Source organism: Catharus ustulatus, chromosome 5 (assembly GCF_009819885.2).
Source record: "Catharus ustulatus isolate bCatUst1 chromosome 5, bCatUst1.pri.v2, whole genome shotgun sequence".
Lineage (NCBI taxonomy): Eukaryota > Metazoa > Chordata > Aves > Passeriformes > Turdidae > Catharus > Catharus ustulatus.
The window spans coordinates 52,769,312-52,792,570 of NC_046225.1; the positions used below are offsets into that span (position 1 = coordinate 52,769,312).

The 23,259-nt window shown below is 41.1% G+C and overlaps 2 protein-coding genes across 8 annotated transcripts in view; one reads left to right on the plus strand and one right to left on the minus strand.

Annotated features, from left to right (window-relative positions):
• Positions 1-2,505: 2,505 nt before the first annotated feature.
• Positions 2,506-4,960, plus strand: LOC116996521 (toll-like receptor 1). The gene is given in 2 exon segments (XM_033060280.1): positions 2,506-3,027; positions 3,029-4,960. Coding segments are annotated over 2 exon segments (2,406 nt in total). The 3' UTR covers positions 4,913-4,960.
• Positions 4,961-9,057: 4,097 nt separating this feature from the next.
• KLF3 (Kruppel like factor 3) overlaps positions 9,058-23,259 on the minus strand; it is a 28,175-nt gene continuing 13,973 nt past the window's right edge. For all 7 annotated transcript variants that reach the window (XM_033060282.2, XM_033060285.2, XM_033060287.2 and 4 more), the window contains 4 exons: positions 19,611-20,106; positions 18,616-18,766; positions 14,172-14,332; positions 9,058-13,056 (listed from right to left, as the gene is read on the minus strand). In XM_033060282.2, the coding sequence (XP_032916173.1) occupies positions 12,875-13,056; positions 14,172-14,332; positions 18,616-18,766; positions 19,611-20,106 (990 nt within the window). In that variant the 3' untranslated portion in view covers positions 9,058-12,874. The remainder of the gene's footprint in view (positions 13,057-14,171; positions 14,333-18,615; positions 18,767-19,610; positions 20,107-23,259) is intronic.

Consider the following 23,259-nt stretch of genomic DNA (forward strand, 5'->3'; position numbering starts at 1 on the left):
GGTGCCAGCTGTCCACCCAAGCCATTCCATCACTCCCTTCCTCAACTGGACAGGGAAGAAAATATAAAATGAAAACCTTGTGAGCCAGAACAGGGCAGAGAAAGATCACTCACCTGTTGCTGTCACAGGCAAAACAGACTCAAGCTGGGAAATTAGTTCAATTTATTACAATCTAATCAGAGTAGGATAATGAGAAATAAAACCAAATCCCAAAACACCTTTCTCCCAGACCTCTCTTGTTCCCTGGGCTCAGTTTTACTTCTTGATGCCCTACCTCCTCTCCCGTGGCACAGGAAGTCGGGGAATGGGGGCTGCACTCTGTTCATCACCTGTTATTTCCCACTTCTTCCTCCTTACTCTCTTCCCCTGCTCCATCCTGAGGTCTCTCCCACTGGAGATAGTTCTCCACAAAAATTCTCCAAATGCTGCAGTTGTACAAGAGTTAGCTGCAGTTGTTCAAGAACTCTTCAGCATGATCCCTTCCGTGGGGCACAATCCTTCAGGCATAGGCTGCTCCAGCATGGCTCCTCCATGAACGGACAATCCTATCAACAAACCTGCTCCAGAGTGGGCTCCTCTTTCCACAGGACAACAGGTTCTTGCCTGGAGCTTGCTCCAACATGGGCTTCCATGAGGTCACAGCCTCCTTCAGGCATCTACATGCTCCAGTGTGGAGTCTTCCAAGACTGCAGGTGGATCTCTGCTCCATCATGGACCTCCTTGGGCTGCAAGGGCACAGTTGCCTCACCATGGGCTGCAGAGGAATCTCTAGCCCCAGGAGCACCTCTTCCCCCTCCTTCTGCACTGACCTTGGTGTCTGCAGAGCTGTTTCTCCCATATATTCTCACTCACCTCTCCCAGCTGCAGTTGCTGTTTCCCAGGGCTTTTTCCCCCTTCTTCACCATGTTATCCCAGAGGTGGTGCTAATGTTGTGAATGAGCTTGGCCTTGAATCCAGCTGCTACTGACTGTATGGAACACAGAGGAAGCTTCTAGCAGCTTCTCACAGAAACCAGACCTGTAGTCCTCCTGCTACCAAAACCTCACCACACAAACCCAATACAATGGACAGTATAATTCCTCCTCAGAGTTTTGGCTTACTGGAAAAATGGATTCTTACATCTTTGTGCTATAGCTGATAACCTGACTCTGAGAGGGTGCATGGCAATGTCCAGGCTCTTTGGGATGTGAAGAAGAATAAATATCCTTTGAGTGATGAGGTTGTTTTTGGATCAGCTCCTGTGTGGGTGGTTTTATTGGAGTTTTGTTCCCACATGTGTGTGAATTTGAGATGTGTAGAAACAGCAGATGGATGGGTTGTTTTGTTCTCCTTCATTCACAAATGCTTCAATGTCGGTTTGTGCCAGTTATTTATTTTTAAATGATTGTTGAGAAATTTGTATTTCTTAACATCTATGTGTTTTTAACATACCAGTGGCATCCCACCCATTATAAGATAATTAATTTACATTTGACTGAGTCAATAATTAGAGGTAAAGAATGGGAATGAGGATGATTGATAAGAACTGAAAACAAGAGTATGTAAAAATATTTTTTATTACAGTAATTTCATGACCATAAGGCGCACTGGACTATAAGGCGCAGCCCCGGGGAGTCGGCAAAATTCGCAACTTTGTAGATCAGATAAGGCGCACCGGACTATAGGGCGCACTCTTTTTTGCAGCGAGGCTCCGCCCCCAGCCCCCCCACACGGTTGCTGGCCGAGGCCCCGCCTCAACCCGGCAGCCATTGGCCCCCGGGCCCACCTGTACCCGGCAGGGATGGTGCCACAGGCTCCCAAGCCCGCCTGTACCCGGCGGGGCCAGGGCATGCGCGCCGCTGCTCTGTGCCGCCTCTCCGGGGCCGGGCTATGGCCGCCGCCCCTCCATGTCCCCTCCACGGGGCAGGGGCGTGCCTGTAGAGGGGCTGTCCCGCCTGCACAGGGCCGGGCTATGCCTCTGGAGGGGCGGCTCTGCCTCCATGGGGCCGGACTATGCCTGTGGAGGTGCCGTCCCGCCTCCACGGGGCCGGGGGGTGCCTGTAGAGGGGCTGTCCTGCCTCCACGGGGCCGGGGCGTGCCTCTGGAGAGGCCGTCCCACCTCCACGGGGCTGGGGTGTGCCCACCGCCACTTCGCCCCGCCTCCACCTGGCAGCCATGGCCCTGCCGGCTCCCCCTGCGGCTCGCAGCTCTCACTTCCAGGTAGGCAAATTTCTGAACTTTGTCCATCAGATAAGGTGCATCGGACTATAAGGCGCACTTCCAGGTTTGGGGGAAGATTTTAGTCAAAAGGGCGCGCCTTATAGTCGTGAAATTACTGTACATAGATTTTATATTGAATTTTATTTTCACAATAAAAAAGCAACTTCAACCATTCAATTTCAGCTTCATTAAATTTCATGTATTTTTTTTTCATAGGGCTGAACTCATCGGTGACACATATTGAACAGAAAACAAAGATATGCTTCTGTGTTTCTGTAAAAAAACAAGATAAAGCTGTGTAGCATAATGAGATCCCTCACAAATATCTCTGTCTTTACTTATGCCTTTGCATTCACGCTGTGGAATAATATCCAACCAACTGTAGAAGATGAATATATTGCAAATTATTCAAGCAGATTGCTAACTAATGTTCCAAAAACCATTCCAGTCCATACTCAGCTATTAGATTTATCACATAATAGGATCTCTGGACTTAGTATCTCAGAATTTATTCATCTTTCTGACCTTGAAGTATTAAATCTTTCTCATAATCTAATTATGCTGCTTGACTTTAGTGTCTTTATTTTTAATGAAAATTTAGAATATTTAGATTTATCTCATAATAACATTTCTAAAATTTGCTGTCTAACTCTTGCATATCTTAGACATTTAGATCTTTCTTTCAATAAGTTTATTGCCCTGCCCATCTGTCAGGAATTTGGGAACATGTTTCATTTGGAGTACCTTGGATTAAGTGCTACAATGGTACAAAAGTCAGACTTCAAGTATATCAAACATTTGCAGCTGCACACTGTTTTCCTGACCTTGGGGAGACTTTTCACTGTATGAACCTCAGAGTCTGACAGTCTTGACTACAAGGAACCTCCACATTGATTTTGCAGCAAACCAAAATTTCAGTTTTCCCCTCTTGTATGATGGAATGAGCACTTCAGAAAACTTAAAAATAGTTAATTTAAGATATACCTTGAGCTACGGAGATTTCCCCTCACCCTCTTTAATGCTTCTGAAGAATATCAAGACAACAGCTCTCACACTTGATACTGTGGACTTACAATGGCCTATCATCCTGCAAATTTTCATGCTTATTTGGTATTCACCTGTGGAACATTTGACTGTGATGAATTTGACTTTTCGGGGACCAGTGGAGGAGCTGACTGAATATGCATTTTTACCTTTATTAAGCTCTGTGGAACAATTAATCTCTTTGGGTGGGTCCATGAAAGCATTAACTTTGGAGCGTGTTCGTAATAAGGTTTATTATTTCAACCAAGAGATTCTATACAGACAATTTTCAGAGATGAATATTGCCAATTTGACAATAGCTGGTGCTTATATGCCACACATGCTTTGCCCCAATAGAAGAAGCTCATTTCAGTATATAAATTTTTCTCACAATGCACTGACAGACGAATTGTTCCAGAACTGTGGCACTCTCAAGGATCTGAAATTACTTATTTTGAAGAAGAATAAATTTGAGAGTCTTCGCAAGGTAAGCTCCATGACCAGCTATATGAAATCACTGAAATACCTGGACATGAGCAACAACCTGCTGCGCCACGATGGAGCCGAGGTGCAGTGCCAGTGGGCTGAGTCTCTGACTGAGCTGGACCTGTCCTCCAATCAGTTGGCGGATGCCGTGTTTGAGTGCTTGCCAGCCAACGTCAAAAAGCTCAGCCTAGCAAACAATCAGATCAGCAATGTCCCCAGGGGGATGGTGGAGCTGAAATCCTTGGAAGAGCTGAACCTGGCATCGAACAGGCTGGCTGACCTGCCGGGGTGCAGTGGCTTTACATCCCTGCAGTTCCTGAACATCGAGATGAATTCGATCCTCACCCCTTCCGCTGACTTCTTCCAGAGCTGCCCAAGGGTCAGGGAGCTGCAGGCTGGGCACAACCCCTTCAAGTGTTCCTGTGAGCTGCAAGCCTTTATCCGCCTGGAGAGGCAGTCAGGGGGGAAGCTGTTTGGCTGGCCAGCGGCATATGAGTGCGAGTACCCGGAGAGCCTGCGAGGAACGCAGCTCAAGGACTTCCACCTGAGCCTGCTGGCCTGCAACACGACGCTTATGCTGGTGACTGCTCTGCTGCTGACGCTGGTGCTGGTGGCCACGGTGGCCTTTCTGTGCATCTACCTGGACGTGCCGTGGTACATGCGGATGACCTGGCAGTGGACACAGACGAAGCGCAGAGCTTGGCACAGCCCCCGCGTAGATCAGGGGAACGTTCTGCAATTCCACGCATTCATTTCCTACAGCGAGCGCGATTCGCTGTGGGTGAAAAATGAGCTGATCCCAAACCTGGAGAAGGGGGAAGGCTGCATCCAACTGTGCCAGCACGAGAGAAACTTTATCCCCGGCAAGAGCATTGTGGAGAACATCATTGACTGCATTGAGAAGAGCTACAAGTCGATCTTTGTGTTGTCTCCCAACTTTGTGCAGAGTGAATGGTGTCACTATGAGCTGTACTTTGCCCATCACAAGTTGTTCAGTGAGAATTCCAACAGCTTAATCCTCATTTTACTGGAGCCCATCCCTTCATACCTTATCCCTGCCAGGTATCACAAGCTGAAAGCTCTCATGGCAAAGCGCACCTACCTGGAGTGGCCAAAGGAGAGGAGCAAGCATGCCCTATTCTGGGCTAACCTCAGGGCAGCCATCAGCATTAACCTGCCAACAACCAGAGAAGAAAATGAGTAGGAGAGTGATGCTACATCTACTAGTAGTATAAGTATGTGAATAACTGACTTGACTGCTTTGCGTGAAACTCTGTTAATATTTTTTTCTATTTTGTTACAGTATTCCCAGTTGGTTGCAATATGTGGCACATATAGAAATTGCTATTGCTTAGTCGAGCCATCAAAGTAGTCAGAAGTTGTCTGTAGTTGCCCATCATCAAGAAAGAGAATGAGAGAGAAATTTTCATAGTGATTGACCTTATTTTTAGGTTGCATTTATTTTGGAGTTTTCTCATTGAAAGCTATATTTGAAAGTATTAAGAATAGCGTTCAGTTTTGTGTCAAAGTACACATTTAATCTTGGTTCTGACATGAATGTTGTGAGGTTAAGATTGTTGGGATCTGCTTTCTTGCTTTTAATTAAATAACACAAAGAAGAAAACTCTTGTTTGAATTCCATCCAGTATGTTGTTATAGTAGATGTCAAGAGTACAGTATCCACACCCTTTTAGCCTCTTTTCCCTTCCTAGAGGTCTTTCCCTTCATCACACAGAGACTTTCTTGGACAAGTGCTGAAAAGTTGGATCCATTTATCCTTGTTTGATGCTCTTCTTCCTTTGTTGTATTGAACATTACCACTTGCCTAGAGATAGATACCTGCTAAGTCATGATTTCCTAGAATTTGCTATTCACTGTCTTCAAATTCATAGTTAATACCTGTACTTATTATTTTTTATAGTATTGTATATTCCTGCTGATTCTATCTGCGTTGCATGTTTTTTCTGTTTCTAGCACTTACAAAGTTGATGTTTGGAGGTGAGCCCTCTTTTATCTCCAGGCTTCCACTGAACTCTGTTTGCTCATTTAATTAGCAGGTGGTGAGGGTCATCACACAGATGAAAAAAGAGTCATTTTACCTGGGAAATAACTTCTCTGCTAAAATCTTACTGATTAAACTAATGGTGTTTGTTAGTAGGAGACATCTTGTAACTTGCTGTGCTTGGATTTGAGAGTGTAATAAACATCTCATTCTTTATTGGTTATTAAATTGCATGTGTCATTTTAATGGTCATGTGGACTTGTGTCATTATACTTACAGCTTGATGGAAATGTAAAGTCCCGTGATCACAACTGTGACCAGCACATGAGGTGATCAAACTGGTAAGAGGATGTGATCCTTAACACTCACTGAGGTGGCTCATCAAGCAGACACCAGGTGTGGTAGCTAGATGAAACAGTGAAAATGAAGCTGTGAGAGAGCTGGCTGGTGTCCAGAGATGCTGAGACACTGCTGGCACCCACCTACTAGTTTGGGTTAGTTGGATAGGATCATAGTAGGATGCCAGGTGCCTGGCTCCTGAGCTTTGGAAAGAAGAGCTAAGAATCTCTAGTAAATCTTAATTATCACTCAATTATTTCCACACTGATTCAATCCGTATCTCTCCAATTTAGAGAGGAGGATGTTGTGGGGGATCCTGTCAAAGCCTTACCCAGAAATTAAGATTTAGTAAGGATTAGGGAATCTGGTGGGTGAGAGGCTGGACATGACCCAGCCATGGCACTCCCAGCCCAGAAAGCCAAACATGTCCTGGGCTGTATCCAGAGCACCGTGGGCAGCAGGGCAGGGAGGGGATTCTGCCCCTCTGCTCTCTCTGGTGAGACCCCACTGCAGTGCTGCATCCAGCTCTGGGCTCCCAGCGCAGCAAGGACATGGAGCTGTTGGAGGGAGTGGACTGGAGCACCTGCCATATTAGGACAGATGAGAGAGCTGGGGCTGTTCAGAAGAGAAGGCTCTGGGGAGATCTTGTTGAGGCCTTTTGGTACTTAAATAGGGCTTATAGGAAAGATAAGACTTTCTAGCAGGGCTTGTTGTGATAAGACAAGGGGTACTGGTTATAAACTAAAAGAGGGCTGATTCAGATTGGATATAAGCAATAACTTTTTGTAATGAATGTGGTGAAACACTGGAGGAGATGGCCCAAAGAAGTTGTGGATGTTCCATCCCTGGAAACATTCAAGGTCAGGTTGGGAAGGGCTCTGAGTGATCTCATCTAGTTGAAGACCTCCCTGCTCATTGCATGCAGTTGGACTAGATGACCTTTAAAAGTTCTTTCCAACCCAAGCCATCTTAATGATTCTATGATTTTATGATTTTACCTCTCTAGGACTTCTTGACACTTTAAAGTGGGGAATGCTACCAAGAAATCCTGTGTCCTTCTTTCTGAAAGCCTTCTCCACCTCCCAGGCATTACAGCCTAGGGACATGATTAGCAGTCACACTTAGTGCTAATGGGCTAAGGGGCATGTAGTCCATCCTGTTTACTAGACAAGAAAAGAGGAAACAAAATTTCTCTAACTCAGACCTTCCGGTTTCTGTAAATTTAATGCATCAGCAAACTGGGAGTTATGTCCTAAATAATGTACAGACTGGACTGTGGAGGAGTCCCTCACATTTAAGACTGTTCTGAAATGTAAGTTTTAGGTGGATGTGAAAGAAATTGTTTCTCAAGTCTAACATGTATATTGTTTTGGAATATAAATGCTGTAAGAGCCCTTTATACTCTATCCTTCCCACCTCACAGGTCTTTCATGCACATGCCAAATACTTCAGTTATTTGCATATCATACCATACCATACCATACCGTACCGTACCGTACCGTACCATACCATACCATACCATACCATACCATACCATACCATACCATACCATACCATACCACTTCTTAAAATACACTTCTGAGTTCCTTTGATAAAGCAGACTCACTTTATTGTGGTTTCATGTGTTGGCTGGTTTTCTTTTTTAGGTAAGCATTTGATAGTATTTCTCATCAAGCAACATTGTGTATTGGCTTAGTGTTCAGCCAGGCCAGAGTTTTAATTGTAAAGGATACATTTAAAGCATTTTTATGACTAAAAATCAGAGTAAAGACACAGAGATCCGCTTTAAATCCTTGAGCAGACTTCTGTGTGTGTGACAGGATTGAACTCAATGATAGCAAATAAGACAGAGGGAACAGCTTAATTTCTCAAGCAGGAAAAAAATGCATATTATCTTAAATTACAATCTCATAAAGTTTGCTTTATTCTCAGACTAAGAGGGACACCCAGTGGCCGATAAAATTATCACTGCTTCCTGAAAATGATCAGTCAGTCTAGAATATATACAATGCTTTTTGACTCATAAGAAAACACAGATAAATCTTATCAGCCCAGGATTGAGAGCAGCCTCCTGCAAGAGCTCTTCCCTGTGATAGCTACCATGCTGGGTCAGTGGCCAGGAGTCCCCCGTGCCTTTGGTCCCTCCTGCCTGAACCTTAGAAATCAACAGCATGATATGAACTGTCTCTGGCTTTGCAATGTGCACTCCTTATTTTCAAGCAGAAGGCCAAGAAATACAAGCCAGTCATTTTCTCATATTCTGACTGCTGTTTGCAGGCTTTGATTTTTATTCCTCATTTCTGCTGAACCTGCTTTCCCTTCTGTACATCATCATGGCATGGCACAGGTGCTCACAGGCTGATCTGCAGGATCCCAGCCAGTGAGAGATCAGCATCCTGATGCAAATACTTCAGCAGAAACTGGGAAGTGTTGGAGATGCGTAGTGAACTCAGCTGGGCTCCCTCTTCTTAGGCATCTGATAAGGTGTGAAGAAATAAAACCCCATTCTTTGCTATCTCTACCCATCATCATCATCATCATCATCTCTCAGCACAGCCTGCAGGTGTGTCTGGAAGTGCACAGGACTCACGTGGTGATGTGTCAGCAACCTCTGGCACGCTGCTCTGGCAGAGGCTGTGGGGCAGAGCTTGGCTACAGGAGCAGGTCCAGTCAGTCATCTTGTGAGTGAGTGATAAAAAAAGCAAACTCACGTGTTCGGTGCTCCACACCTGTCTATTGGTTAATTAGAATGCCCTAATTAGAAGTGACTAAAACATTTTTATGAGCTTGCCACTAAGTGTGCTGCTGGACTCAGCTCCTCCAGCACAAATTCCTTATGCTCCTGCCCTGGGCCTCGTGTGGGGCAGGCACACATGAGAGGTGGCGACTGGCCAGGCAGAAGGGCCACCCAAACACCCAGAGCCACAGGGTCTCCTCCAGGCCTCCTCCGACCCAAGCACAGCATCGCTGCCCTTTGTCATCCAGCACGTGACAACATGACCACAAACAACATTCTGAGTGTTTTATTAACAAGTATAATACATATGCACTGTATACCAAATATTCTAAATATACTAAATATACTAAATACACTAAATATACTAAATATAGTATGAGGACTGTACAGTACAAATTTATGTTCACAGTTTTGACATGACAAAATGTCATTACTGAATTCCCATTGGACTACCAAAGTAGAAACAGTGAAAGTACATTAAACATTCACATCTTTAGTAAGAAAAGATTACCAAAATGTTTCCATATTTGCATGTTATAGTAATGCATGCTAGAAAACTTTAATTAGCCATTTTGTCTTATTAGCTTATAAAATATATTACATTCTATTTTAAAAATTCTGCATAGTTTATAAAGTATTAAAGTAAATAAAAGTCCTTGCTATATTTGCAGGTGAGAGATGCTAAGCAAAAAGATTATTTTGACCCTCTAAAGTACATTAAGTGCTAATATCTGTAAAATAGAATGAAAATTGGTGCAGCCCTCTTAAGACACGTAAAATGCTTTGTAGATTTTTTTAGAAGGGATTTGTATTTATCTGTATGTTGCTAACCTTGACAGAGACAACATATTTGAACAAGATGTGGCATTAGAAGTATTGCTGCAGAGTGCTGTGTGTATATTTAAATAAACCTCACACATTAATACCCGCTTAGCTTCTTGCAATTGTATTAGAAACTAGTAATTTATTATAATCAAATGGTTTAAACAGGCATATTTTAGTAAAACAGTATTACCTGTTACACACTGCACAGTGCAATACTGTTAGGGAGAAAGATGGGGGGGGATTTACATACACTCATTCTCCAGGATTAGGATTTTCTACCTAAACTGGCCTTTCTTTAGGGCACAGATGAAATGACTGGTTTTGGAAAGTATTTGAGTGTATTTTAAAAAAGCAAGGTATCCCTCAAATCAAAGTTTGCTAAAATGAACCAATGAGCTAGTTGAGATGCAAATTCACATTCAGCTAAAAGTGCATTTGTTTGTGACCCTTTAGACATCCCGCAAAGACGCCACAGACACAAGTGAAAAATCCTATAAGGAAGGCATTATCATGTAATAGTCTCAAATACTTATATTTAATATTTTAATTCTGTTGTCCTAATTCACAAGACACATGGATGAAATTTGAAAGTTCTGCTCAATCTCCACTGTATCTGACCCCATCATTAGCATACTTTCACAAAAAAGGTACCTAAGATAATGAATTAACATAGAAAATAACCTAGACAAAATAATCTGAAGCAACTCTTTTGTTACAAAGAAGTTCTGTTTTTAGAGTACTGATGTTAAAAGTATTAAAAAATGTATTAATGAAAACATTTTATGTAAGCCTCGAAAGAGAAACAGAGCATTAGAAATATATGTTCCTTAAAAATCCTGAATTTTATAAATTTGCATTTTTAAGGTAAAAATGGGACCAATTGCTATTAAGGTGCTTATATTTATAGTATCTGTTTCCACCCCCACCCCCTCCCCAATAACAGAACAGAGAATTTTCATTCCAGGGTACTAAATGTGTGTAGACTTACGCCACAGGGTGCCCTCCACACAGCCTCTCAGCCAGTGACGTGCCTGGATTCACAAAATTAAAACCTAGAGCAAATTCTGCTAACCCTGACAAAAAAAATGTACAAAACAGAGGTCCACATTCTGGAACAGCTGCTCATTAATACCAGTCTCCTTCCTACAAGTTTCTCAATGTCACTAACAATCCGGCCCACCAAGAAAGAAAAAAGATGGATTCATGTGCCAGGTGTTTCATCACCACAGGTGAGCAGATGAGGGACACCAGACATAGCCCTAAGTGAGATGGTGAGGATGTATGGAGCTGGAACAGAGCAATTGCTGTCAGACCATTTTTCTACAGGAAGCACAGACCTCTCCTTCTCTAATCCCACAGGCATGTGGATGTCAGCAGAACCGCTGGTAAAGTCCTATCACCAGATAAAGGCTCTTTACACTGAAATTCTTGCATCTCCAAGATTGTTTGGCATTGGGTTTCACTGGATATAGAAGCACAGCCTACCTGCTCCACGAGCCCAGACATACCCACCTGCAGGTGGACACTCCACCTGTCTCCTGCAGAGTTCTATGAAACTCTTCCTTCCCTCACACCTCCATTGTTCACTGGGTTTTTCCATAAGAAAGGGAAAGCTGACTTCAGTGGGAATGGTGGTTACCTTACATAGGGTAAGGAACGAAAATGCTTGTGTGCGAGTGTAGAGAAAGGCATCCTGTTTGCTTGCAGTGCCACAAAGTCTGCCAGCTAATACACAAACCTTCCTTTCAGAGGGCTCCCAGACAGGAACATTTCTAGGGGCAACTGCAGGTTGCTTGAATTCAATTTATTTTACCTATGGAGCTCTGTTTGCTAATAGGCATGGTTTTAATGCAATAGACATGTCCACAGGGAAGTAATTGTACCTACCATCAAGAGACTACTAGAGTCACAGATCAGAGTTAGAAACTGGATGATTTGGTATATGTTTTTATCCAAAACAGATACAAGAATCAATTTATCATCAGAAGTACCTCATATCTGATGTCATCTTCTCATAAAAATATTGTGGGTCAATGATTTTAAATATTGCAATGTATTACAGTGGTACTCACAACAGTACAGTTCAGAGCATTTTTGACTTAATGATTGCTATTTTCTGAAGTACAGTAAAGAGAAAAAAATTATTTAGAAGAAATGCAGGGGCATGATTGTAGGGGGATAGTCTATATCCCTGAAATGAGGTGCAGCAGGTTTCCATGTCATTTAATGCCAAATCACAGGCGAGTACCATACAATATGCTGAGTTGGAAGGGACCCATCAGCATCATCCAGTCCAACTCAGGGCCCTGCACAGGACACCCCAAAAGTCACACCATGTGCCTGGGAGCACTGTCCAGATGTTTAACTCAGACAGGCTTGGTGCTGTGACCACTTCCCTGGGAAGCACGTTCCAATGCCCAACCACCCTATGGGTGAAAAACTGCTTGATGGTAAACTGACTCAGCTTCAAGCCGTTTCCTCAACTGTGTGTGTTCCATCCATACACTTGCACAGAAACAGACATACAGAGTCACACAAAGTCTTCCTTTAACAAATGCACCGGGGCATTATGCAATAAAACCAAGGATATATACTAAACTGTAATACAGATGACAGACTACATTGGTTTAGATGCACAGTATTATGCACGGGCCAATTCCTGCCCATTTTTCTTCTGGGGAAAATGATACTATGACTCAATCTTTCTGTAAAGTAATTATACTGTTTAGATTTATTTCCTCAGCATTACTCACTGTTTGGGGATTTCTAAATCAGGTGTCTTTCTAAAACTGTTGTATTAGCCACATTGCAGAAATCAACACAGCTGGGAGAGTCCATTCATTGCATTGTTGAGCATAAAATGAGAATGTATCAGGGCACATAAATAATAGTCTCTGGCAAGGACTAGCATTTCGGATATTCAATAACATTTACTATTTTATCAGTATATGCTGGGTTGATTATATGAAGAAACCAACAAAAGCTGTTAGTTTAAAAATTCCCTTATTCACAAATGAAATACAATAAACATACTGAATGCAGAAAGGGTTTGCTTAGCATCCCCAGGAGAAAAAAAAAAGAAGTGTTCACATTCTTTAGGTCTGACCCGTGGCAAGGACATAGAAGGGTTAGATAACACCTGTTACTGACCATACGTAAGCTTTTAATGGTATAAACTCAGAGATCCAGACCAGCTGAATCCAAATTAAAATGCATGTGTAAAAAACAAAAAAAGTGTGTCAGGAGTCAGGGACAGAAGACATTCAGACTAGCATGTGGCGTTTCCTGTGAAGAGCAAGATGGTCTGAACGTGAAAAGCTCCGGTCACAGTCTGGACACTGGAAGGGTTTGATTCCTGTGTGCTTGCGGAAATGCCGCGTTAGTTCATCAGAACGAGCAAACTTCCACGTGCATCCCTCCCATGTGCATTTGTACGGTTTTTCTCCTGGGAAAGGAAACACAGAAGTGGGGATTTAGGACATGAACACATCAGTTCTGATCACAGAAGTTCACACATAAATCTGACAGATTTATTCTATTGCCTTGTCAAATTCCAGCAAGTACTTCAATGCTTACTCAAAAGCCCTCCAAACAGCTCAAAGCTGACAAGTACTGTGCACTAGAAACTGTGTAGTCCAAATTAACTGACCAAAAAATTGTCACCTGTCACAACTTATTTTCTTATTGTCTCTCTGTTCCTCTCTCTGCCATATTAGCACTTGTTTTGTCTTATGAAGCCCAGAAGCATGAAGGTTTAAGCATTTGTTCAAGTCTTGTCAAAACAGAGATCTCATTTTCTATTTCTGGGGGGAAGGACTGTGCTACCATAAAGCACAACAGGCAGAAATGTTGTGATTTCTGAAATTTAATGTACTGTAAATGACTGGCATCACTGCCACACGTACCTCAACTTAAACTCTCACTGTCATTACTAATATGTCATCCTTCTCCTTTAACACCACTGCATTGCCCAACAGGTAAAGGGCTGGACTGATGCACAACAGACATGAACTGGGCTTTATTTTTCCTAAAAGAGGTATCTTTGTAAAAACCTTGGATGTGTATATCTGGAGAACAGATATTTTTCATTCAGAAAAAAAAGCACCATTGCACCAGTGGTTAGCATCTCCACACAGCAGATGTGTTCGCATTTGGCATATAGTACAGACTTTTGCAAGTGGGCTACTCCCATGGAAATCACAGTCAAATTTAACAGTGATGTCATAGGTGAGCCAGTGCAATTTGAACTGATTTGGTGTTAATAGGGTGTGAGGATTGAGTAATCTGCAAGCAACTGGACTCACCATGAGTGAAGAGCCAGTCAACGTAAAACGTATCAGCATGCACTACAAATCTGCTCCGGCTTACAGTCTCTCGTTTAGATTTTTCCTACTACATCCTCTGCCTTTTGTTCAGCCTATAATTATTTCCACAACAATGCCAGATCTACCTTCTGTCATATTTACACCTGTGGTCACCTAGCCATTAGCAGAAAATTACAAGCTTAGCCTACTATTTTGCCATAGACTTGATGAAAGAGAGGCATAGTTATGTTCAAACCTGTATGGGTTCTTCGGTGAGCTTTCAGGTGGGAGCTTTTAGTGTAGACTTTGTTGCAGCCTTCATAATCACATCGATGTATTCTGCGTTTTCTTTGCGTGTCTGGAGATTCCACAGGTAAAGGTCTCTTTCCTGGCTGAACTATAACTGAAGGGTGATTCCTGCAAAGTCAAATTCATGTTAAAAATAAAAACCATCTAGCACAGCAAACCTCAGCTAATATGATTCACAACAGAGCCTTTTATTCACTACCACTCTGTCTCTTGGCAGAAAGAAAAACATTACATGCATGTCGAAAAATTCAACAGGGTTTAGCAAATTTTGTGCATTTTAGCAGTAATATTTACTCACTTTGTGGCATGATGTAGCCATTTTTACTACTTCCTAACTCTTTTTTAAAACTTAAAGAGGAAAAATCCCCTACAACTTCGTGTTTTTCAGTTAAACCCAGATTTCGTAAACCCTGAGTGAACTTTTCTTGTATTTGTTCACTATTTTTCCCATCAAATACAACTAATTTGATTGTAATTGGAAACAGCTATTCCATATTATTAAAGAAATTGTATCTTTAGGGTTTCAAAGTAGAACTCAATCTTTATTGTTCCAGCCACTCCTTTAGAATATAATTAAGAATTTCCTGTTTGGTGGTGGCAGCAGGGTGCGGCCTCCTTGCACCACTGACGTCAATTCCTAAAAGTAGAGCTTAGCCTGTGTGGCACACCCACAGGATGTCTGAAGTTGTCCCTCCACCTTCATAAACACAATTTTTCACTTCAGAAGCCCACAGGTACAGTGCAGGTAAGGCATATACGAACAACTTATGGACTCCTGCCATAAACAAACCCATAAATGTTCATGCGTGTGAAAACATACAAGTTTCTTGAAAGGTGTCTTTGCCTGTTGAACGACACACCTGCTGTAGAACTGGGGACAACCTTGATTCTTTCTTCCACATCAGTCTTACAAAACATTTGTCAAACATGTACGTGTAGAATGTAACGTGCAGATATTAGCACTCCTTGTTGCAAAACTGGTTCCTCCATGTAACAGAATGGAGCTTTCTTTTCTAAGTTGATGTATTTCACATATTTTTAGCAATCAACTTATGTTTTGTAACACTGGGTTCTATTGGTTACTTACTTCAAGCTCCTTTAGGGCCTAATTTTCAGAAACACTGAATTCCTACTTCTCTCAGCAAAATAAAGGGCATGTGCTAAAGACAGAAAATCTTGTGCATGGTTTAAGAATTAAAGATTTTTCTACAGCAGCAGGATAGGGATTACCCATATGGGAAGTTGAATTCTGTTATTGATTCTTTTTTTAAGAGTTAGAAGCTGGAAAATAGGAGCCAAATTCTCTTTCATGAGTGGTTCTGTGACTGTTGAGTGATGTACTCTTGAAGTACACATTAAATCTAGCTAAAAATACTATAATGGCAGGAAACCCCAGATGGTGATGTTAGACAGAGATGTACACACTGTTAAATAAGAAGGCAGACTTCCAGCTTCCAAAGAAACAGTTCTCTAAAGCAATGCTCAGTTTTAATGCAGTTACATACCAGTCTTTTCGGAGAAGCTCTGGTTTAGGACAGCAAACAGACTTGGTTAAAATCATTATGTGTGGAGGCTAGTCCTGGACATGGTAACATATGGAAAAAGGGAGAAAAATGGTATTTGCCATACACCATTTGTGGCTTTGATTTTCAGTCTACAAGTGTCTGGAAAAAGCACTGAGAATGTCTCCTTTTCCCCTTATGGGAGAGGAGGCTGGCAGGACAACAGAATGTTATCAATAATCACACAGGGTGTGGCAGTTCTAAAAAATTGTTAGGGTGGTGTCAGATTCAGAGGTAAATATTAAGTACGTGCCAATAATAAAAGAACAGCCCTAATTCTTTCATCCCCTCTTCTACAACCAGATGTAAGTTCATCTAAGTCTACCCATTTAAGTGTCACTCCTCAACAGATAAGAATATCTTCCAAAAATTATGTTAAAACTTCAACAGCTTTTTCTTCTTTACCACAGACCACACTATATTGACAGCATGAGTTAGACTTTTAAACTTGCATGAAAATATGTTAATGAGGCTCCTTATATTTGGCCAGAGATTATTATTATTATCTCAAGTTTGATTTCTGCACAGTTACACTGATTATCAGACATACTAGAAAGTCCAGCCATCCCTACAGAAATGCCACCAACACTATTTAGATAAATAGATAGGTAAACATATCCGGATATAGATATACTGCAAAAAACACTAAAGCAAAATAAGTCACTTAAAAGTCTTAAATTAAGTCCCTTCAGTGAGACTAAAGGTTTCCTATGCCCCTTTAATGTAGCTTAGGTGTCTGAATAGTACACTCTGGGCAGTTGGAACCAATGAATAGTGCTGAAAACTTCAATGCCTAACTATAGCTATAAAGCTATGAGACAACAACATTTTTTAAAATAAAGGTTTAAGTATCTAATCTTGTTACTTGTGTGAGTTGCCTATGTATTTTTTTAAATGATGACAAATATAATTTATAAACTTTTTTTGGATACAGCAGAATGTGACCTTAAAAGAGTTGGCTCTAGGAGCAAGAACTAAAGCTCCATAGCACAGCTACAGAGCAATTTAAGCTGTGACAATACAAGGGCAGAATCCCCATGAACGTTAACACTCTGCATGGGCAAGCAGAGGAGATGCTTTGGAAACATAGACATACAAATGCTTTCTGTAACAAAGCTACCTACACATTATACCAAATTTTATATTCTTTGCTTAGTGGATGGGTTTCCTGGGGAAACTAGACCCATTGGGAAATAAATAATGCAAATCACTAATGCAGGTGACAAGTCTGCAGAAGTCTCAGCCCTGGAGGAAGGGTGTGGTACCAGCCAGGAACAACACTTACTGGTTTGCTCTTGTTTAAGAGACTTAACAAAAACAAAAAATAAACTGAATCATTTGATAGTCCTGACCTAGTAGTAGTTAGTTCCAGGTACATAAAGACCTGACCTCCTTGTGTGGCAGGTCCATTATGGAAGGTAAGCTACCAACCAGAAAACATGCATGTTTACTATTTCACGTTCATGACAATAAAACGTATTAAGGTGATGTAAAAGAAACAGCATATAGTTTATAAAAGTTAGCTGGCAACCAATTGCAGTGTAGGAGCTGCATCCAGACTGTTTGAAGACAAGGAGGGGTGCCCACAAGAAGGCTGTAGTGGAATGTAGCGAGCCCTGGTGCTGCGATGTGCTTTTGAACCCAAAGGCCACGAGCAGGAAGAAGAGGCAGTGTTCTGGAGGAAATACAGGAGACCACCCATCCAACCCCTATGCTCTTCTTTCTCTGAACCATACTCACTCACACTGGGGTTTGAGTGTCTGGCTGGAAGCCCTCTTTCCCTTACTCTATGAGGTGAGGTCAAACACAACCATCTCAAGGGTGACAGTGAGCAAGAGGGAAGTGCTGGATTCTGAGGTTCTGTGAGCCCTGCTCAGCTCCCAACTTCAGCTCCTGCCAGAGCCATGCTGGCAGCCTGCCTGCCTATCCAGAGCCCTATCTGCTGAAAGATGAGTCAGGCTCTGGGTCATTCCATGATTTTAGTAAGTTGACAGGATTTTCCCTAGGAAAACAGGAAATAGAAAGGTGCCCATGGCTCTGCAGATATTTTCTTGAGAACTTTTAAATATTTTCAATTAAAAGGTTTATGCCCCAGACCTAATTTCTTGTTCCAGGCCTTGTCTTTTCTTCTGTAAAACACATTAGATCTGTGATCCAGATCATGCAGTGGCCCCAGTAACAGCTATACCAGCACAATGAGTTATTACTGGGATGGAAACAAGTTGCTGTGAGGGAAGAAAGCTTCAGAAACTACTTGACCTGCCAAAAAAATCACCCACAATGGCCTCAGGTAAAAATGTAATTTCACTGGATATGCAAAGAACTTGTAAGACTGTAGAGGTTCTTCCCACCAAGCAGGCAAAATTTTTGAAAAGACAAAGAGGCCCTCCAAGAAGAGAAAGTCACAACACTAATTTTAAAGAAAGGTATTTTAAATAACATGAATAGAGATATCAGTATGAACTGTCTTTTAAGTTTTTTTCAATTTTCCTGCTGGTTTTACGTAAGTAGGATATCACTGGCTTACTGAGAGTCCTACTTTCAGTAAATTGTGGAATTAGGACCTATCATCACTTAGAAATGCATTCTATAAATGGCAGATCTATTGCAATGTATAAATATGTATCAACTCCTGTATTGCCGAAGAAAGGGGAAAAGAAAGTTGAAATCACATTTCACAGTGACAGTGGTGGGAGGGATGAATGTTTTCCTGTACTTTATCACATGTTCTAAAGCATAGCAACAATCCTTCCCATTCCTCAGAACTGTTAACTGCTGTAGTGAACTGCTTTCCCTCTGCTGATCTTGGGACTACTGTTAGCTACTTACTCTTGCAACATTACTTGCTGAGGAGACAACGAGGTCATCACTGGAGGTGACATTTGTTCAGGATAGAAGTCAGTCTTTGATGGTTCACTCCCTGGCTCTACTTTGATTGTTTTCTTCAAGGTGGGCTTCTCATAAGACTCAATGACAGGCACTGCAGGGAAAAGGGTAGGAGAGGGAAGGCAACACATAAAAATTATGAAGATTTATGGAAATAAATGATAAAGATTTATAATTAAACCCATCAGTCCTAAATTTACTGTGACAATTTATACAAAATACAAAATCTTTCAGTTTTAGTTTATCTCCTGATGAACGTTGATTCAAAACATTTCTATCCATTTTCATCAGTCCAACATCTCAATAGATCTATACACAAGAGCGTTGCTCTAAACAAGAGCAATGGAGCTGGGGCAGGGTATGGAGAACAAATGTTACGACGAGCAGCTGAGGGAGCTGAGGTTGTTTATCCTGGAGAAAAGGAGGCTCAGAGGAGACCTTATCACTCTCTACAACTGCCAGGCTGTAGCCAGGCAGCTGTCAGTCTCTTCTCCCAGACTACTAGAGACAGGACTAGAGGAAGTGGCTTCAAGGTGCCAGGGGAGGTTTAGTTTGGGCACTAGGAAGAATTTCTTTCCAGAAAGGGTGATTAGACATTGGAATGGGCTTCCCAGAGCAGTGGTGGTGTCACTGTCCCTGGAGGTGTTTAAGGAAAGACTGGATGTGGCACTCATGGTCTTGTTGACAAGGTGGTATTGGGGTCACAGGTTGGACTCAATGATCTCAGTCTTTTCACCCTAACTGATTCTATGATCCTATGACCTTGGTAAGTCTGGTAAAATATTTACACAACAAATTCTACTCCTGTTTATTTTGGAAGTACAGCAATTATGTTCCACTTCCTAAAATGCAAACAACCCACAGAAAACAAGTGCATGGATATTTGTCTTATTTTGCCAGGATGAGACAGCATAAGAAGGAATTCTGACAACACCAACCTTGCATGCTACTTGGAGTTTCCATCTCATCTGCAAGAACTGTGGACACCATGATGGGCTGCTGGAGATGGGGAGCATACATGAAAGGAACTGGCTGGACCACAACAGGCTGTATAACTGGGAGTATCCCAGGGCTTCTCAGTCCATGGCGTGAAAGAGCAGCGGCCATTACAGGTGGGATTGTTATTGGCATAGAAAGAGGCTGTACTCCTGGGGGTGACGGTGTGAATTTACTGAGAGGTGAGCTGGGTGAGGACAGAGTCAACCCAGGTGAACTTCTCCTATGCACAGTCTGAAATTTTAGTGGGGAGGGAGAACTTCCAGTTGAAGGTGGTGAGCTCCGTTTATTTACCGTAAGGTCTACTGGCTCCATCTGGATTCCATTTGATAGTCCTTCAGGGTTTGAGTAGAACTTATTGTGCAACATACTTGGTGTAGAATAAATGACACCGTATTTGTTTGGCTTCATTTGGTCCATGTAATTGGATGGGTATGACTGTCAGAAGAAGTGGAAAAGAAATACAGAAAATCAAATAATAAATCAACACATACACACAGCTACTGCTGAAAAAGAAAGGCAGCCAATAAAACAGCCAAAATGAAAAAGTTTCAAGTAAGCACTTTAATGTACTTTCTAAATAACAGTGAATTAAATAAAGCCTCAGATTCCACGCACAGGAAGAAGTTAATCAAGTTCTGATTCATTAACTGTTTCAGAAGCATTGTAAAACAGATTATGAAAAAAAAATCTTCAAGGCTTATTCAACTATTTTTCTCCCTTTAAAATTGCCTATCATATATGCCTATCATATATTAATCTGTACATTTCTTAAGTGACCTGGGAGATACATCTGCTATTCCAAGCATATAACTATATACTGAGGATCATCAATTATGGCAAGAGGGGAGTTCAGCTGGGCTTAGAATTGCAAGGAATGGGTCCCAATCAACTGCTAAAGCAATTGAAAAACAACCATCACTAAGGAAAGAAATTATCAATCTGAACCCTACAACCAATACAAAATACTCAGCTGAACTATGTAAGTAATGGGTGAGAACCTCAAGAGTGCAAAAGGTAAAATCTAAACCTTTCTAATTTTTTGAGATACAAAGCAGCTAACTAGCCAGTCTAATTTTGAAAAATGAGTACAAGGATAAAAATTTGGTGTATTGGAAGAATATTCCTGTTGGTGATAGCAGTTCCCATTACAATATAAACCCCAAAGCCAATTTTGACCTGTGATGATCTCCACAATTTAGTAATAATTTATATATATATATACATATATTTATCTGTATGTATGTATTATGTAAGTTACACACACATATCTAGTGATTTTTGTAAACCAAGAATATTAACATTAACTTCATAGTGCAGTATTATTAAACAAATACACAGACCAATACTGTACTTAAAAACTGTAGAAAACTGAGGTTGTTTATTAACAGCTAACTCACAATGGAAGCTGATGTGATGCTCCAACACAGCAGTGAGACACAGAAAATGCAATGCACACAAATTTTTAGTCGTGTTGTGAACTTTTTTGAAAAAAAATGCTATCTTTGGATTTTAGGTAAGTAAACTAATACTAAGAATCTAATTATTTCTTTGGCTCCAAAAATATTTATGGTGAGTGGGACTAGAAAAATGTTCACAGTGGTATGAAGTGAAGCAGATTATAAGTATAAAACTACTGTATTTTTATAAAATTATTTCCATAACATTTCAATTATTTTTCTTCCTGGGGTGAACACTTCTGTCAATACATCTTCCTCAATTCTTACCTCTGTCTTCCCTGTGAGGGAACACTTGCTAAATTTTAAGTGTCAATGTTAACTGGAGGTATTTTTGCAAAATTACACAAATGTGATTTTCTTCTTTTCAGTTACTGTTTGAAACACTGAGTTTAGAAAATATTAAATTTTCCTCCTGCATTCATAGTACTGTGATGAAACAACAAAGCTGAGTCACTCAGTCCATAAAACATTCAAATAAAGCAGCACACACAATGGTGATTAATCTTCAAACAGTAAAAACATGACATTAAAATCCCTAAAAGTTATATATTCTCTTTATGACTATGCTTACAAATTCCATCTATAGAAACATTCATCTTTGATGGTAATCAAAGATGGTTCGTCAGAATTTTATTAAATGCCATTATTGCAAGACGTGCTGTCTGTAGTCTTGCTGGCACTACTGAGCCAATCAATAAATTATTAGCATTCTAAGTGTTGGAGACCACTAAATATTAATATAATTTAATATTTAACAGCATTTAGTATCTATTAAATCTGATTAAACTCCAGGCATAGCCAAAAAATCAAAATTTTAACAGGTAAGAAACATTAAATACTTATGTTAAAACTACTGCTATTGGTTTACAGTACAGAGTTCACCCAGCTTTAACAAACTAAACATTCCATTACTAAGCATCAGGGCATCTACAGTGCTGCAGGTTTGTCAGGGATGATCACAACGTCATTGCCTATGAACTTTTCTTTCATTGCAAGAATGCTAACAAGGAAAAAGCCTGTGAAATTTAAATCTCCAGGAATGCTTTTGGCCAAGGAGTCTATTAAAGAGCAAGCATCCCTAGGTGTAACCTTATCCCAAGAACACCTGGGGGGAATTTGACGAATAACTGTCTGGATGCAAAGCCTGCAAAAGGGTAGAAATGCTGCTGGAGACTGGGCAAACTGGTCTCCTGAGACTGTGGGCAGCTTGCAGGTAGATTCCTCCCTCCCCAGTAGGGAGGCCAGAAGAATATATCCACAGCAAAGACTGGAACACTCAGTTTTGGATGGGTGAGTAAAAATGCCAAGATTCAATCACATACAAAGATAAAACCCTGAAGCAGTTCACAGGTGCTTTGTTTTTGTAGTTGTACATCCTGCAAGGCCAAAGACATTTCCAGCTGAACATGCTTATATAGATATCTAAGACCTTTAGACCTCATTACATTATATACTGCATTGGCAAAATTTAGATACTGTATTATCAATAAATCTAATCACCATGACCCACACAATCAGTGTCATACTTCCCGCACCTGGCCAAGTCTTCTCTCTACTACTCTGCTACACAGAGAAAAACTGTTGATTTTTTCATTCCAATTCAAACAAAAAAGTATTTGTCCAAATGTTTTAAAAGTCCTCACAGCAAACACATTGTCCTTTAGGTAGGACTCAAATGACTTTGTCAGTAGTTCATTAAGAACAATCATAATATATGGTCAATAATCCCTTTCAATAAATGGCATGAACTGTTTGTAGAGTGATGAAACAGTGTGGGTACAAGCTTCAGTCACCTGAGAAGTCTAGTTAATCCTTTCAGCCACACACCCTGAAATACACTGGTGTCAAAACCATTACTAGCTTCCTCCTTCCACTCCAACTACTGCAATGTTTTAAAGACCAATAGACTTTACGCCTACAGTGTACTTTTCAGATAGAAGAATTAGTTATTCCTAAGGGGCTTAATTTAATTTGGTTTCTAATGATTCTATCAGAACGGAAGATGCAATACAAATAATCCTGATTTTAGATTTCTGGGTTATGTTAGCCCACACTGCTCTGCTTAGCACTCCTCAACATCACACTATCAGTTTCTCTCTCATTCCACCTCCTCAAAAGGTGGTCAAGAAAA